At 31.8% G+C, this 17,685-nt stretch overlaps 1 protein-coding gene across 2 annotated transcripts; it reads right to left on the bottom strand.

Annotated features, from left to right (window-relative positions):
- Window positions 1–1,575: 1,575 nt before the first annotated feature.
- On the bottom strand, window positions 1,576–17,440 carry LOC126739210 (chitin deacetylase 1). 2 transcript variants are annotated; one of them, XM_050444786.1, is made up of 5 exons: window positions 17,239–17,440; window positions 8,606–8,726; window positions 8,413–8,543; window positions 2,998–3,147; window positions 1,576–2,942 (listed from the first exon to the last, which is right to left on the bottom strand). In XM_050444786.1, exons 1-5 carry the CDS (start codon window positions 17,285–17,287, stop codon window positions 1,786–1,788), a joined length of 1,608 nt encoding a protein of 535 aa, XP_050300743.1. In that variant the 5' UTR covers window positions 17,288–17,440; the 3' UTR covers window positions 1,576–1,785. The 2 variants fall into 2 exon arrangements, with proteins under 2 accessions (XP_050300743.1, XP_050300744.1); XM_050444787.1 differs by lacking the exon at window positions 8,413–8,543 and adding an exon at window positions 8,128–8,240.
- Between the last annotated feature and the right edge of the window lie 245 nt (window positions 17,441–17,685).

Raw genomic sequence — 17,685 nt, 5'->3', positions numbered from 1 at the left:
TAATGCGTATACAAGCTTCAAGTATTTTTGCTATATTACTAATAAGTGATATTGGGCGATAGTTGCCTGGAGAACACACGTCATTTCCCTTATATATCGGAACAACCACTGACTTCTTTAATTCATTCGGAATTATTCCTGTTAAAATAATACAATTAAAAACATGGGTTTTGCAATATTATTCCGTATTTGCTTAAGTAAGGTACTCTTTAATCCATCTAACCCCGGTGCAGAATAGTTTTTTAGAGCATTTATATTTTTTAGAACTTCATCCTCAGTAATAGGCGTTAAAAACATAGTGGTACAATTTAAGCGGGAAAACTTATTTTTTTTATTACAATTTAATTTACTTGACATTGTTTTTCCTACGTTTATAAAAAATGTATTAAAAATATTTGCTACATCTTTTTTATCAGATTGAATCGTGTTATTTTCACATCTAAGTGATATTTTGTTTTTATTCATATTTTGATTAGTATTCAGTTCCTCATTTATAATTTTCCACATTTTTTTAGGATTTTGTTTAGTTTCATTAAACTTATTTTGAAAGTACGAGTTTTTTGTTTGTTTTATTAGCATATTTAAAATATTACGGTAACTCTTATACTCATTCAACAGAGTTATATTATTTTTATTTTTTAGATAAGATATTTTTAATTTGTCTCGGTGTCGGATGGAATTAATTAAACCAGATGTGATCCAGGGTTTTAGTTTTTTATTTTTTGATGTAAAATTTACCTTTGTACTTGCCAATTGTATAGCATTTTTTATTATATTTTGAAAAAGTTCATATGTCTCCTCGCTTTGGTCTTTATCGTAAACAACTTCCCAGTTTGCCTCTTCCAGAGTTTTATTTAATTTATTATAGTCTATAGATATAACAAAAGTTTTATCGCATGATTTTTTTGAATTGTTATCAATTTTCTGTAGTTTCAGTGCAATAGGAAAATGATCCGTTACATCACTCTTTAGTATAAATGGTAAAAAGGTCAATTTATTTTTTATTTTGTTGGGACAGTAGATAAAAAAGTGGTCAATATAGGATTCACAATCTGATGTTACTCTAGTAGGTCTATTTATATAACTAAGAAAACCATTTTCAGTTAAAATATTTTTATAGTTATTTATTGTTACATTTTCGCTAAGCAAATTTAAGTTTATATCTCCCCCAAAAATACAAATGGCTATTGTGCGGTAGACTTAAAATAAATTAATATAACTAGAGAGGAGACTTATAACTATAAATTTTTAACCACCCGAATGCAATGTATATGGCATATTCAACACGTTCAATTGATTAAAAGGGAGACAAGGGAGGCCAAGGTTTCAATGTAGGGTTACGTGAAAAAGTTTCTCTAAAGAAGTTGCGTGATTTCAATTGTGGTGGTCCCAGTAATTAAATATAAAATATAATTGTTGCGTATTGCGTGTAACACTTATGATGGTATAATTATTAGTCGTTTTTTAAATTTACGATAAGAAAATTGAATCGGCGATATCTCTATAGCATAATGAAGAACTTAAGCACCACTAAATTAATTTTAATGTGCATATCATAAATTAAACGCAAAAACATATTTTTTTAGAAATTTTATTTTTTTAACAAAAGTGTTTTGTATCAAAATTACAACATTGACCTCTTATCATCTGAAAATCATAGCAGAAACAATCTTTTGGCAAGTTTCTACGTTTACTGCGTCAACGAAGGTATAAAGATAGGAAATTATATTAACTATATACAAAGTCTTTTAAATTAATTCCTAAGAAGATAATTTAATAAATAATCTACTTCCTAGCGGAGAAACCGTCTCCGGTGGGGTCCAATATCCATGGGTAGTTATTCGGGCATTCCATACACGTGAACAAACGGAGAGTTTCGCCGGGAAGTTCTCTGGTATTCAAAGCACAAGAGTTGGGAAGAGAACAGTAAGGTTGACCCTTAATATCACATTTCTCCTTCCATTCTTGGAAGTCACGCAGACCGTTGAGTTCAGTAGGGTTCTGCATCCATTGGATAACTTGCAAGTTGGTTACAAAGTAAACGTCATTCCTGGCCAACATTTCTTCGATAAACTTGATAAGTTCTTCTTTGTATTCTTTCTTGCTCTTCAACCAGGAAGCGTGGAAGTGAAGACCCAATGGGGCACGGTTACTGTTGATGTGACGGTTGAAGTTGTGTCTCAATAGTCTGCCAAACTGTTCACCAGACTGGATATTGGAGCATGAGTCAACCATATGACAACCAGGAAGAGATTCGTCGAAAGTTGGGTCGTCACGTCTGTCCAATTCGTTCATGACAATCTCCCATACTGGGTGGGATCTGGATGGGCAGTTGTGGGCATTTCCGTTACACTTGTGTGGCATTCTGAAGTATAAAGTGTAGGGCCAGATGGGGACACGTCCCAGAGAAGCGGTGATAGATGCGTCGTAGACAAAGAACTGGTCAGCCATCATCTCAAATTGTTTGTTTCCTCCTACTCTTAAGTAAGGAGCACGTACCCCAATAATGGAGCCATCAGTGATGTTCGAGAAACGTTCGATAATAAGCCTGGCTCCAGCCATCTCAGCTAACCAGTCATCATAAGAACCTTGAGTCCAATAGTTGGGGTCTTCTTTATGAGTCAGCGAGAATACAGCGATTTCGTGTCCTTTTCTGTGTAATTCTTGTACGGCAGAGTAGTTGGTGTATTTATGGGAAACAAAGAATGTTCCTCTGATCTGACAACCGTTAGGGTTGTTTCTTTGTCCGTTAAATATTTCGTCATATAAGTCAATGTTGTCTACGTTAACGGCTCCGTTAAAGGTGATGGTGATCATTTGGGGAACGTTAGCGGGTTCCAGAGCACCGGGGATTCTGGTACCATCAGCAGAACAGAAACAATCTGGAAGCACGCACTGAGTGGTGTCACAGTCTGGGGCTCTGTTGGGATCAGTTTCGACGGCTATAAAAGACATAATTTAATTAAAGAACTTATGTGGAGCTTTATTAGGACTTACAGCAAGCGTTTTCATCAGATTCGTCTTTGCAGTCGGGTTTTCCGTTACAGAAAAGTTCTTTGTCTACGCACTCTCCGTTACCGCATGAGAGCTTGTTTTCTGGACAGACTGGTTCGTCGGTTTTCAAAATGGGAAGCACTTTTCTAGGTTCTAGGGAATTAAATGTTTCGGTTAGAAAATAATAAAGCTGATCATGACACGGATTCACAGTGAGCGTATAAAAATCCTCCTCACTAAATTTTTCTTTTTTTAATAGTTGGGAGTGGCACCTAAACCTACCCATTACCACCGTTGGTAAGGAGAACTAAAAGACAAGTTGAACTGCAAAAATCTTGAAGAAGCGCCATCTTGGAAATTATTCATCATCGTCACCACTCGAATAGAAAACAAAATGATGGCGGTTTATATTCTTACAAGATGTCTCCCTAAAAAGGATTTTTACGCGCTCATTGTTGGCATATTTTAGGATTTTACTGGTTCGCAGTAGATAGAAATAAAATTATATGCAAAAGAGCAGAGAGCAGTAAATGTTGATTCCGATGCATTTATTTGCTTCTGCTCTGTGCTTATTTTCTGAAATTATTTATCTGCTAATAGGCAAGCTGACTGGATTTTGAAAAATATGCAACATTGCCAGACTGGCAAAAGACGGATATTTTTCTAAATCAGGCTTAATAGGTACATAGCGATTGGCGTTTTTTTATACAATATATACATACTTATTGCATATCGGTGTTGTAATATATAATTTATATATAAATAGAAAGTAGACTTTTAAATTTTAAAATAGAAAAGAAGAATGAAAAGTGATAATGACACATAAGAAAAACGAAGAAGGAAGAACATTTGTTAATTACATAGATAAAATAAAAAGTTAAAAATACTACTAATTTGCAAATAAAGGAAATTATTTATTACACACATATATATGTATCTACTACAGCTGACTCCTTGTATTAAGTTATTAGAATATGGCAACATTAAAAAAATCGTTTTTTGGCAACGTGGCAATATATATTTAGGGCATTTTTATCATATAACCACTTAAATTCCGCCTGTATATCAAGATCTGTTTCCGCTGAAACTGTCAAAGTTTCACAACCAAACAGGAATCATACCTTGAGCTTTGTCTTTTTTTTTAAGCATAGTTCGTTTTAAAAAAAAATGCGGCATTGCTTTGCTATCGTGTGAATGCACCTTTAAGTCAACTTAACGTTACCAATAATTAACAATGCAGCCAACATTACAAAAAAAAACAGTATGTTCTTAAATGTGATAACCAAATCAAACTTAGAAGAATCATGATCATTGATCGGATAATATGTAATGTTGCCATGAAGCAAATAGATTTATCTTCCGTACTCTGTCTTTTTCATAGCTAAAAACAATAACAATAATATTTATGAATTTTATTGCCCGTAAAAATATAACCAAATTTTTTGATTAATTTTCTTCTTAAGTTTTTTAATGTATAGTTAAGTTGGCTTTAAAATTGTATAAATTTATCCTTAAGTCAACTTGAAATTTCCAATAATTAACAATGTTGCCCAAATGATTAAACAAAAAAACACATTAATAGCAAAGAATCAGTAGGAAGGTAAGACCCGGAATGAATTCTTTGATTAGTCACATGTAATAGAAGAAGAAATAAAAGAAACAAAAACACATATAAAACAACAAATAACAATCATGCAATAAAAGAAATCTACATACATCATGCGTATAGTGCAAATTAGTTGGTTAGAAAATAAAATTGAGTATGAGCATGCAAAAGTGGTTTTAGTATTTATTAGTGAAATAAAATTATATACAGAAGAAAGATCATTATAAGCAGTATCAAGATTTTTATCGTAAAGATTATATAACAATAATCCAGCCTTAATTGCTGTTGCAAATTGAATAGAATCTCGATATTGCTTAAATAGAACAGATAGAGATTGTATAATGTAAAAATAAGAGTTAGTGAGGTACGATAATTTACTACAAAACAGTTATTTCTACAATCAAAAACATCTACTTTCTACTCAGAAATTAAAAAAAAAGAAAATGTCTACAAAATCGTCGTTTCTTTTTGTGTAAAAGCAAATTATCTAAAATCTGTGTCACTGTCTAAAAATATACAGACTGTGACACATATTTTAACAAAAAAATGTCCAAAACCTTATTTCTTGTATATAGAGGTGTGCCATTGGGTTCCCCAACAATTTCAAGCTGGATTTGAATACACTTCAACCAATTTAAGTTTACTAATTTTACAAAACGAAATTTGAATTAAGGAAATTGTGTATTGTAATGAATTTATAATAAGTTACTTATTTTATTATGTGTTATGTCACTATTTAATTAAATGAAAAATACGTTTACAACCAATACCAAACTGATCGATTAACAGTTTATAGTTAAGTTTAACTAAGATACAGTAATCTGATTATTAGACAAATTTATAGACAATAACAACCGAAGATGGTACAGGAAATCTTGACCTAGTTATATACCAAAGTCCATGTAAATTACTAAATCTGATCACATTTCTGATTTACTCTTCGACAGTATATATTCAAGCAGAGAAGAGTGGAAAAACTGCGACTGTAGGATTTGTGGAGTTTTAATACACTAATACACAGACGCGTTCCGTTAAGAAATCTTGCTTTGACAGAAATGTTTGCGATACTCGAATTTGCGAGAGAAAATAACAGGAGGGCCTATAATAACAAACAGTTTCCAGGGATAATTGTAACTCTATCAGCACTAAAACTACTGACTTATAAACCACTTTTTATGATGATATTGCGAATAATCGGAATGCAATCTAAGAAGTGTTTTACCTTAGCCAGATTGTACTTACAGCTTCTTATAAATCGGTCCTCGAATATATAAAGAAGAAAGAAAAGATCCCTGCAGACTGTGATAGTGTGGTAACTAAACTCCATTCTAACGGAAAATCTTCTTTATATAAAATTGGAATTGACAGTAATTACTCAACAACAAAAGAGAAAATTTCGCCAGAACTTCCAATGAGCTAACAATTCTCAATATCAATGCAAGGAGCCTAAGACTGAACTTAGCAAATATGGCATTAAGAAAGCTATCCATAGATACTATGCATTACCAAGACTGTCCAAATATGAAATTCCATGTTTGCGCCTGAACGGATATTTGATGTTTGCCCTTTATTGTATAGAAGATACGCTTGGAGGTATCTTGAGAGGACAATTGGATAATATCTTAGATATATGTTTTTCAGATTATAGGCTTTAACTGGCTTCACTTACTATTGGGCCTTCTATAGTCTCATCAAAAATAGAAGAAATATTACTCAAAAAAATTAACTTCTTTCCCACCTATTAGCAAAAGAAACATTTGATAATTTTAATTATATAAATGGAACTGACAATATCAATGAAAACTGATGACTTTTAAATTCCAGCCGCCAGATTAACTCAGGTCTCTCAAGAGCCAGATGTGCTCTCTTTAAAATTTTAATCACTTGGCTAGATACATCAAGAAAAGTAAATATCTGACAACGTTTAGAATCCCTAAGCTGATCAGCCAGAAGCTGGTATGGAACTGCCTTTATTAGAAATGTTTGATAAACAAAAAAAGCGCTGTTGAATCGTACTTTTGGCAAATAAAAGCCACCTTATTAGACTAGTCGTCTTTGCAAAGAGGAATCAGAAACTTACGCTAGACCTTTAGACCAAATACTACAGCGGCAGAAGAGCTGTACAGATTAATCAAAGCCATCCTTAGGGTGTGTAGAATACATAAATAATTGGGCGAGTACAATAAGTCTGGTCCTATGGTTGGAAACTTTGGTGTGATGCTTAAATCACATAATAGTTTTATCACTAACCAACACTCTTTATTTTAATCTTCTTCTGAAGAAAATAAAGATTTTTGATGAGTCGTATAAACCGGACAAGCCCCAGAAAGGACAAAATGATCTAAAAAAGTCGATTTTTGAAAACTTTCTGTGGAATCAAGGGGAATATATTATCGCAAATATATAGAAAATTTTAAGAAAATTGATATAATTTTTGACATTTTTCCTGCTTCAACATGCATCTTAAAAACGGTCTTATAGTGACACCTATTCAATATGATGATATTTTCAAGGGTTAATTCGAAACGACCATTCAACTGGTCTACAATGATATCAACATATCATCTACAATGATACATCATTGTTCCATGGAAAAAAATATTTATGAATTGCAAAGGCGCACTTCTTCACTTATCTACAACTGGATATCTAATTTTATGTACTAAAAAAAACTGTTTTTAATTAATGGAAAAATGGCTATAATACCTATAATGACAGTAAAAGCTGCATACTTTTGATATGCGTAGTTACAAGTTGGTAAAGATACTTTTTTGTCCCATAAAACATTATCTAAAAATAGTGGATTTTGACGTTTATCATTAAAATGCTTTCATGTTAATAATTGTCTTATTGCTACTCATACAGGCACTTGAAAATATTGTACTAAATCTGTAAAGACTAGTTATTTGGCGGCAAATTTGAATTATTGATGGGATGTTCTACTCATTGAAAAATAAAAAATAGTTGAAAAATGCAATTTAAAAAAAATCTTTTAAAATATTTTTTTTTTTGCATAGAGTTGAGTCGTTCTAGTATATCAGTGAAAGTTACAGTAAAATTCGACAAGACGGGAATGCAATTGGCCTAGAGTCATCTTTGTTCCACTCACTGAAAGCCTTTTATCCCTTATAAAACAATTCTTTTATTCAATAAAATCTTGTAAAAATGGGGTCGTCTCACTTTTTCTTATACAGTTAACAATTAATAAGACCATACTAACGTGTCACAAATACTTAAGATATATTTGTTGGCGGGAAGTTTGAATTATTGATGAGATGTTTTACTCTTTGAAAAACATTAACATTTGAAAATTGTAACCTTTTATATACTAGCGCGTAAAGTAATTTAGCTTTCTAGAAAACACAATTTTTTATTCATTTAAATAGTGACGTAACATCCATTAAAACAGACAACCTAAAAATTTGTATTCAAACCCAAAACCGTTAAAATTGTATGTTGTTTTCTCCGTCCCTCTAATACCTTCACCATCGCGCCCGGTCGTTTAAGACGCAAGCGCGACGACTTACTTTCGAGTTTATCGCAAGTTGTGACTTTGCCTTTCCAGTCACAAGTTTGCTTGTCGATGTCAAACGCCAATCCGCTGGGACACGTGATTTGTTTTAAACCGGACTTTGTACACCTGGATGACGGCAAAACAGTTTCTCTTAATATTAGTTGCTTTGACCAAGAAAAAGTGACCAGGAATACTCGTCAAATATCTTTGTTTTAATATGAAAAAAATCCCTTTTGGGAAAACCAGAATAATAACAGCGAGTGATATCATAGTCACTGATCCTTCTATATCGACTTACTCTCGACTCTATCACAATTTTTAACATTCGTTCTCCAATCGCAAGTTTGACGATCGATGTCGAACGCTAAACCTGTAGGACACCGGACTGAAGCCAGTCTGGTAACTCCATTATCACTATTAGAATCGCACCTAAAACCAGATAATATGTTAAAAGATGGTTCAAGAGGGGTGATTAAGGGGGTATTTCTTACCTTACTACATCCCTGCAGTCTCCATCTGTGGACAATCTGAAATACTCGTCTGCTGGTCTGTCTTTGCACAGTTCGTCTGCGGTGGGTTCACCGTCACCCTCTCCATCATCTTGCGCAAACACTGAAAATAGCAAACATTTAAAATAGAAATTCGTTATCCGACTGGAAAGAGTGATCATTCAAAAAGAGTTTTAATTTCCTGTTCTGTTGTGGTTGTTTCGACTTTTTAGAACCCTCTGCTGAGAGCCAAGATGCTTTGCGAGTTAAATTAGAATTATAACATTGATAATTTTCTTGAATCTGTATTCTCTATTTCCTTTCTTCTGTTCCTCATTTCTGATAGGTATTCAATGCATTTTCAATTGAAATGTGTTTTTAAACATTGAGTCACTTCAAAACACAACAAAAATCTGTCTAATTTTCATTTGAATTCGTACTTTTAATATCTATCTGTTTTTTTGATGTTACGAACCTCATGATCACTCACTAATCTCACACATTATCATAATCGGCTGTATTTCTTAAAATATAACGGTACGCCATTAAAGCTTGTTGTAAGGTGCTGCTTAATTAAACTGGTCTACAACTGAACCCCATTTTTTTCCACACATTGAAAAAGATTTATAAACTGTCGACGAGGCTTTGAAAGTTTGTCAAACTCATCAATTTTAAGGAGAAATTTGTTAAAATCTCACTAAAGAAAAAATAAGCTCTAGAGACAGAAGACACCATTGCCTTTTCCTATGGATACAAGATAGTAAAACCAATATGTCATACCATAAGACGTCGTTTAAAAATGGTGAATTAGGACGTTTATCACTTTAATTCTCTGAAATGATTGGTTGTATTCGTAGAGCTAATTGACAATATATTAAAGTGTCAAAACTCAAACCACTCTAAATAAGTTATTTGGCGGGAGATTTGAATGGGATGCTCCACTCCTTAGAAAAGATAAATATTTGAAAGCTGCAAGGCCGGTCTTGAAACTTTAACCTGTCTAGCTAATATTTCAAAAATGCGAGAGTGCAAGAACTTCAATTCTTCACGAAAAAATATATTGACCGTCTCATTCTCACTAATAGAATTAATTGCCATTATTGACGTATCAACTGTGATTCGCTAAAGATATGTTATTATAAAAATATGGTTATGTCTATACGTTACCTTTTTATATCACTCATTGTAAAAAATTGAACTTTGAATATTTATAAATCATCGAAGACCGCCTTGGAAGTTTGCCGAATTAAAGTTTCATTGTTATAAATTTCCTAACATATTGGCTGCTTCAATCTCACTTATACATTTAATAAACATACGTCAATAATGTTCGATTGATTTTAAATCGCTTAAGATATGTTGTTGCTACAATAGGACTATATCTACATATATCCATCTTTATTCCACCCATTGTAAAAGATTAAACGTTTATAAAATGCAAAAAGGTTCTGGAAATTTGACATATCAAACTGAAGTTTTATAGTTCAGTTCAGAGATCTATTAGAATCTTTGATGTGCCGCGAATAATCTGTGTGCCGGTGTTGCTTGTATTGTCACATGACATGCATGTTTAAATCGCAAAATTTCATGTGGAAAGAGTGATAAAGTAATATTCTAAGCGATATTTAATCATTCCATTAAATTAATAAATGTTTTAAGCATTTTTTTTTAAGAATATATACATTTGATTCGTAAAATGTGACTACATGCGCCCACGTACTATTTTGTTCGACGTCTGACCTCAGTCACAGCCACTCAAACGTGAAAAGTTGCACAGGTCCGGCCTTAAAATTTATTTGTATTTAAAACATTATTATTTGGGATTTTTGGGTTTAGTTTTATTAAGTTAGAAATTCAGGATAGTTGATAGCAAAATCAACTATCCTTTACGATACTAACAATTACGATATTTCTCTTCGTATTTCATAATTTTTTTCTCAGACTTTCTCCACTCTTCCTCTCCTAAATTCATAACTTTCTCCTTAATAAAATTTTGGACACTTATTTTTCCTGCGAACTCTCCCTTTTAGTTGTCCCTAAATCAACTCCATAGGATTAAATACACGATATTATGGAGGAAGTCTGAGGACAGTATGATCATACTTTTTAGCTATGTTATCTACTACATACTGCTTTTCCCATGATTTGGTATTTATAACTTCCAATAAATGTTTCTTAGTATAAGATTCCTGAAAATAAAGATCATTAAAAATGTCTCAATTTCCAATTTATGTGAAGATGTGTTTGGGATTTTTTCAGAAAGTCTTGAATTGTATGATGCATTATCCATAACAATCACACTGTTTTTCTTTAAATTTGGAATTAACGTTATCTCAAACCAGGTTTCAAATATATCTGCATGCATTTTTCTATGATAGTCCACATTGCAGTCTTCTATTTTTTTGCTACACAATTTCAGTCCATCTTTCACCCAACCTTCTTTTGAACCATAATGAATAATATCTCCTGTTTGGTGGAACATCTTTTAGGACACATTTGTTAGAATTATCAGTCTAACCCTTTTTGTCATGTCATATGGATCATATCAGGTTTCATCTAAATAATGTATGGATCTTTCTTCCTCCTGAAATTTTTTAACATTCTCCAAATATTCTATACGCCACCTGACAATTCGAGTACTTTCCATTACAGCAGCCCTTTTGATAACCATCTTAAACTTAAATCCAAGTTTTATTAGGTATCTTCGCAAGGTTGAGACTGCGAAATGTTTGTCCCTTGCCGATAAGGTGTCCTCAACCATCTCTATAGTTGGAACCTCATTGTTTTTGTGTTTAGAATACACAACTTTGATTGTCCTGCATCTTTCCTTTTTTTTCTGTCTTTAATCCCTTTTTTTAGAAAATAGCATATTATACTATATGGAACCCCTGTTAAAAACGCTGTTTTTTGCAAAGCACTACAATCATTTGTGATCTGTGGATCATTCCTTAGATTGTTATAGACATTTAAATATATTTGTTTGGCGTCTGTACTTAAACTATTACGTTTTAAAACCCCTTGATTTTCCTCTGTAGCTTTTACTTCCCTGGCTTCTTCCTCTGCTTCCTCAACACTAGAAAATGAACCATCAGAACTGTATGAGTCTAAATCACTGTCCAGATCACTCTTATTGTTTTCATCACAAATGTTATTATCTTTCTTGTTCACTTTTCACACTTTCCTCCTTATTTGCCAAATTTTTCTGCCTATTTTCCCAGGGTCGAAACATTTTAAGGTCTTTAGGTATAATATCAAAACAAAACCACACACATACAAATAAAAAACACACTTCCCTATAGTAAAAACTGAAAAAAATTTAGACGAATGCAGGCCAAATTCTAAATTCTTCACTTTCATAAACGTGTAAAAAGCAAAACCGGCAAAACTCATCAAATAATAATAACTTCACATGACCCCCCTCCCAACTATTAAACCCATCCAACAGAACTAATTGATTGATTGATTGATTCTTAAAGATCTCTTTAAAACCACGACGTAACACAAAAACAGTCCAAAAATTTATCTGGGTACGGCCCCGTAATCTTTAAAATCAGTGAGATAGAGAGAGATACACGATCACTTGCACAGCCTAAAGTAGGAATCGCCAGATCGCAGGTGTTTTATCTTTGTTTAATAGACTAGCTAAAAAGAGGTGACAGTCTAGGAGTGCTGCGAGTGTTTAAAATGATTTGTAAAATGCTTGGATTTTAGACCGCGGTCAACTTTTTGATATTATTTTCTTGTGATATTATTTTTTTTGTAAAAATTGACATTTTCGAAAGAAAAATAAAAAATAGTGTAAAACATGGGGCTTTACGTATATTTAAAATGATTTCATAGATAAACTATTTGAAATTTTGCCATTTAAAGGGGTATATCATGCGACAATAAATACGACATAGACGCACGGACTATTTAGTGCGGCATCTGCGACACATCAAAGATTCTGATAGATCTCTGAACTGGACTTTATCTTTATTATTTTCTTGAATTGTTGATTGTCTCATTATCATGTAATTGACACTATTGACGTGTCAACTGTAAATCACTAAAGATATGTTATTATAATAGTAGAGTTATGTCTATCGCATTTATTGTAAAAGATTGAACATTTGTAAACTATAACAACGGCCTTTGAAGTTTGACATATAAACTAAAGTTTCATCGTTATAATTTTCTTGTATCATTGGCTGTCTCAGTCGCACTAATACTCTTAATTCACATTATTGACGTGTCAATTTTGAATTGCTAAAGATATATTATAACAGTCGGGTTATGTCTACATATATCCATTTTTATCCCACTCATTGTAAAAGATTGAATGTTTATGCGCTTCGAAGACGTTTCTGGAAGTTTGACCTATCAAAAGTTTTATCATGATGATTTTCTTGCATGATCTCTTGCATGAACTGAGACGGCAGTCTCAGTTCCACCCATGTAGTTAATTGTTAAGAAACATTTAGGTTATGCAGTTATTTATATTTAAACTATTAGTATTATCAATTTTATGTTCAGTGCTATTCACAGAATATTTGTCGCCTCATTTCCACTTCTACAGTTAACGAAAATTTATCATCCTGAATGATGAGATTTGGCGAGAAAGTTGAATTAATATTGCGATAATCGAATAAAACAATGTATATCATGTTCAATTAAGTTATGAATAGATTTTTAATAATTTCTTCGCTTACCAGTGGCTTAATATTGATTTGGTAGTGTATTTTGATAATAAAATATTTATATATTACTTTTTCATTCATTTGCTTTTTATGTACTTTGAAATTAATGAAAGCCCAATTCAAATAGTCTTACATTAAATGGAAACCTGACAGCGATATTCTGGATAGAAATGTCTGCAATTGATTCGAATATAATAGGAATGTTTATTTTTACCACGAACTCCCTAGTGGAATATTATATCTAAAAGGACATATTTTCAACTAGTTCTATTACTAAACGTATCGAAATCGTGTTTAATTGACGGCCAATTTGCAATACCATCGCGCTACAAAACAGAATAATTAAAAGACATTCGTATAACGCCATATTAAGCAAAAAAATTAGCCATAAAAATACACGAAAATCTAGGTCAGTCGAAAGCGGTGGTGTTGTGCCGTACAACAACGTTTTGTATTGGAAATTCAAAAAAAAAATACAAGAGAGAAAACTTTATAAAATATCTTAAATGTCGCAATTAATGTGGTATTTAACGGCGGGGAAACTTTTTCTGAGAAGTTATAAAAGGATTGTCAACAAGGTGACTAGGCACGTCTAAATAAATTTCAATTTAATCGATTATATTAAATCTCTTGCATCAACGATGGCATTTAAAAGCATGAAGCAATTTTTTTGAATTATGTATTTATTCTTTTAATAGTAATATAAGGTTTTAATGTGTAGGGAAACTCTCTGTAGATAATAATTACTAGTTACACAGAGGTTATGCATTTATATAAAATTAAAAGAGACTTTTAAATAAAACAAAGTCAACCATACGCCAATACAGTTATTATAAGTTATATAGTTAATATATACTTCAAGGCGATCCAGAATAAGTCACCATAAATGTCTCTGATGTTTAGAATTTATAGGGGATTGATATGAAATGATACCCCTCGCCTATATTTGGACTAAATACGTCAAAAAAGGAACATATCATAAGCATCAGAAATTTTCTGGAATGTGAAATGCATTAGAAATTGAAAAATTAACCCAAAAAATCGGTATGAATGACCATGTGAGATCCAGAAATCATAAAGTATGGCTTTCAAATGACGCCTCTTGTCTCTAGTTATACTTGTCAGAAAAATACATCAGAATGATAAAAAAATTACTTTTCACCTTTAAATTGGCAAAAATACTCATCTAAAACTTCGCTTAAAACGATCGCTATAACATTATAAGTCCAAAGTTGCACGTAATACATCAGAAAAATTATATTTCAGGATAAACCAAAATGTATCTCGATTGTAAAATGATGATTAGATGTCCATGTGAAATTCCTATAGTATGGCTGTAAAAAATGCCTTTAATTGGGTTAAATACATCAAAATCATTATACTTCAAGATTATCCAAGTTGTATCTAGAATCTGGAATGCGGTAGAATGTAATAAAAGGGACATAATCATCGTATATAGACATATCCTAAACAATCACCATCAAAATGTCATATCACTCAATGTATGAGAAATATGAAATTTTTAAACGACCCAGAATGTTCCTGTGATGTGAAATACGGTAGAAGGTGAAATAATGTGGATTGGTCACCCAATTGGATCCTGAAATCATATGTGATCTCCTCTATAGTATAATAACTCTTTAGTTCTAAGTGCAACATGTATAACAGTATGTATTTTATGCTTTTCTATAATTTAAGCTACAAATAGCCTGATGACCACAATATATGATTAATCAAACAGAGTGACGGACGTAAAAAATTGTTTTTTTTTAGAATTCTTGGACAAATAAGCTGATCAGCATAAAATAAAAATGTAAAATCTCATATTAATTCAGCGTGCAGTCAACAAAATGGTTACTGAATTATTCTCCGCGTCTACAAATCAACCTTGAAGATACAGGTTCCATGACTATGGGTGCAAAAGTAAAAGTTATTATTACTCTTTGTGAATTGTTTAGGCAAATCACTTTACCGGAAAGTGTGGCTTTGTCTTGGGGCCTTTTTTTTGCTTGCCTTGATATTGACTCGCCGATTATCGTTGATTATTTATTTTTTTGGGGTATTTTTGCATATTTCGTTTTATGTGGTTAAAACTAGAATAATAAATGTATAAACGCATTCATTCAGATAAAAAAATTGAAATTGGAAACCTTTTTAGGAATATGCACATAAGAGACTCAACGAATGGTATTTTTTAAAAGACGATTGTTGCTTTTCTACTCATAATTTATTCTTTAAATTTCATTTTTTCATTTTTGGAAAATTTAAGTTTTTCTAACTCTGTGTTGTGTTTTTTTTTTAAATGTTTTTCCAAGCCTAACCAAAAAAAGGTATCTATGATGTCACTGAATTATATATATATACACAATACGTATAACCCCCACCCCTCTTATAAACAATTTTTCAACAAAAAAAGTCAGTAAAACAATTTTTCGATAATTCGTATAGAACGTTATTAAAAGGCATTCCGGAGTGTTACAGAAGTAGTAATTGTTATTTTAGTATTTTGAAAACATTTTGTTTTATTTCATGTCGTTGGAGTCATTTTTTCGCTGATTTCAGAATTTCATCGTATTTTTTTTGTCTTTCAGTTATTGGAGATATTGATTCATGTAATAAGTTGTGATTTTATTCCAAGCATTTCACCCTTTTTAGACTCGATTATCTACTTAGGTATAATTCATATAGTTTATACAAGATTTTTTTGACGTAAAAACGACATTCAAACTTTTAAAATGGCGGCTGCAAGATCAGGCGATTTTTCTACGATTCTTTAATATTTTATCACTATTTTATCAGTCCCAAATAAAACATAATACTAACGAATCAAATAATTAATATGACAATCATAAGTAACAGTTATTTTGACTTAATTAATGAACCCAATTTTTACAGTATTAAAAATTATAAATTCTACGCACACTTAGGATTAAAAACCGTTTTTCTTATCGAACATGTCTTGAATCATCAATGACTTCTGCCAAATTCGAAAACAAACCTGCTTAATTTATGATTTTATGTACTAAACTTTAGTAAATAAATAACATCCTATATAGAGGTGTATATTGAAACAAACGAATAAAAGAGAAAGTATCTGCCGCGACCATGTACATAACGTCGTTATGTAAATGTGCCGCAACGTTCGACATTCTGTACAGAAATCAATTAATTTATTAATTATTAACATAAATGTCACACCCTCTAGATTTAGTCTTATATAAATTTATATGTCAAATGTTTTTATGTTAAATTTTAAAAACAGAACATTGTATTAATATTTAAAACTTCGCTAGAAAAATGAATATCATAACAACATAAATTATGCATGAAAATTAATTTGTCAAAACAGAATTTAGCCAAATCCTCCCAAGTTATGCACAAATTATATTTTTTTAAGGCTTTAAAATTTCATTAAGTCCAATAAACTAAGAAGAAAAATTCCTACTGCCAAAAATCATTTTCTATAAATTAAAATGGATTTTAAATTCATTCAGTATTATTAATTCGCCGCTAAGTTAAGTAAAAATAATAAAAATGAATCTCAATGTACATCTATATCTATGCAACAATTCCCTTAAATACATTTAAAAAAAATATTTGTGATTGCATGATTGTCATATATCATGCACAACTTCAGTTAAATTTGTTTGAAAAAATATCATCTCAATTTTTGCCAAAACTGAAAAAAAAATTGTTTTATCTTATATTCTTATTTAACTATTCTCTATATTTACGTCCTATTTGCCTTTAAATAATATAAAAATAATAATAATTTAATTTCACCTTTCTACCCTTTTAATTTGTACCCTTGTATACCGGCTTATAACAACCAAAAAGGTACCATCTCTCGACTAAAAATAGAAATGACCACACAGAAACGACCTTGAAAGTTCGGTACCGTCGTGCGCAAATGTCACGAAACCCAAAAGAAATAAATAATATACTCAAAGTACTCACCAGATGCGCCGAACAATAAAAAGCACAGCCAAACTCCTTTGGCAACCATACTGCTGGATCGGTCACTAACCAAGAAGTGGCAACTGGTCCGCTATATACTTATAATATGGTCGTTTCTCTCAATTGCGCATGTGCACCGCGGTCGTTCTTCGTCGCACTTTCACTTGGTGGTCTTGTGGACTTGTACACTCCTGGTGATCAACTGGAAGTGATGACGGTTGGCGAGTTGTACTTATATTTTAATAATATCAGCTTTTTGGTGTGTATGTCATTAATGTTGGGACGAATTTAATCTCTTGGGTTTTAATTTGACTTTAATGATGTCTTAAGGGTGAAGATTAAACATTTTCTTAGAAATTAGGTTCGATGGTTATTAGACATTTATGAATTTTGTCATTAGGTAAACGCTTAGTATTGGGATTAATTTATAAAGGTATTGGAGCTATT

The sequence above is a fragment of the Anthonomus grandis genome, chromosome 8 (assembly GCF_022605725.1).
Source record: "Anthonomus grandis grandis chromosome 8, icAntGran1.3, whole genome shotgun sequence".
NCBI lineage: Eukaryota > Metazoa > Arthropoda > Insecta > Coleoptera > Curculionidae > Anthonomus > Anthonomus grandis.
The sequence above is the reverse complement of the archived record's forward strand: the minus strand, read 5'-3'. Positions and strand labels throughout refer to the sequence as shown.

Bases quoted from the DNA above. Each gene is read 5' to 3' on its own strand.
- LOC126739210 (XM_050444786.1), bottom strand. From the start codon at position 17,287: ATGGTTGCCAAAGGAGTTTGGCTGTGCTTTTTATTGTTCGGCGCATCT. The intron at 8,727-17,238 runs GTGAGTACTTTG...TGCTATTTTCAG, and splicing joins TTTATTGTTCGGCGCATCTG to TGTTTGCGCAAGATGATGGA. The intron at 3,148-8,412 runs GTAAGTCGATAT...TTAATTCCCTAG, and splicing joins AAATTGTGATAGAGTCGAGA to AACCTAGAAAAGTGCTTCCC.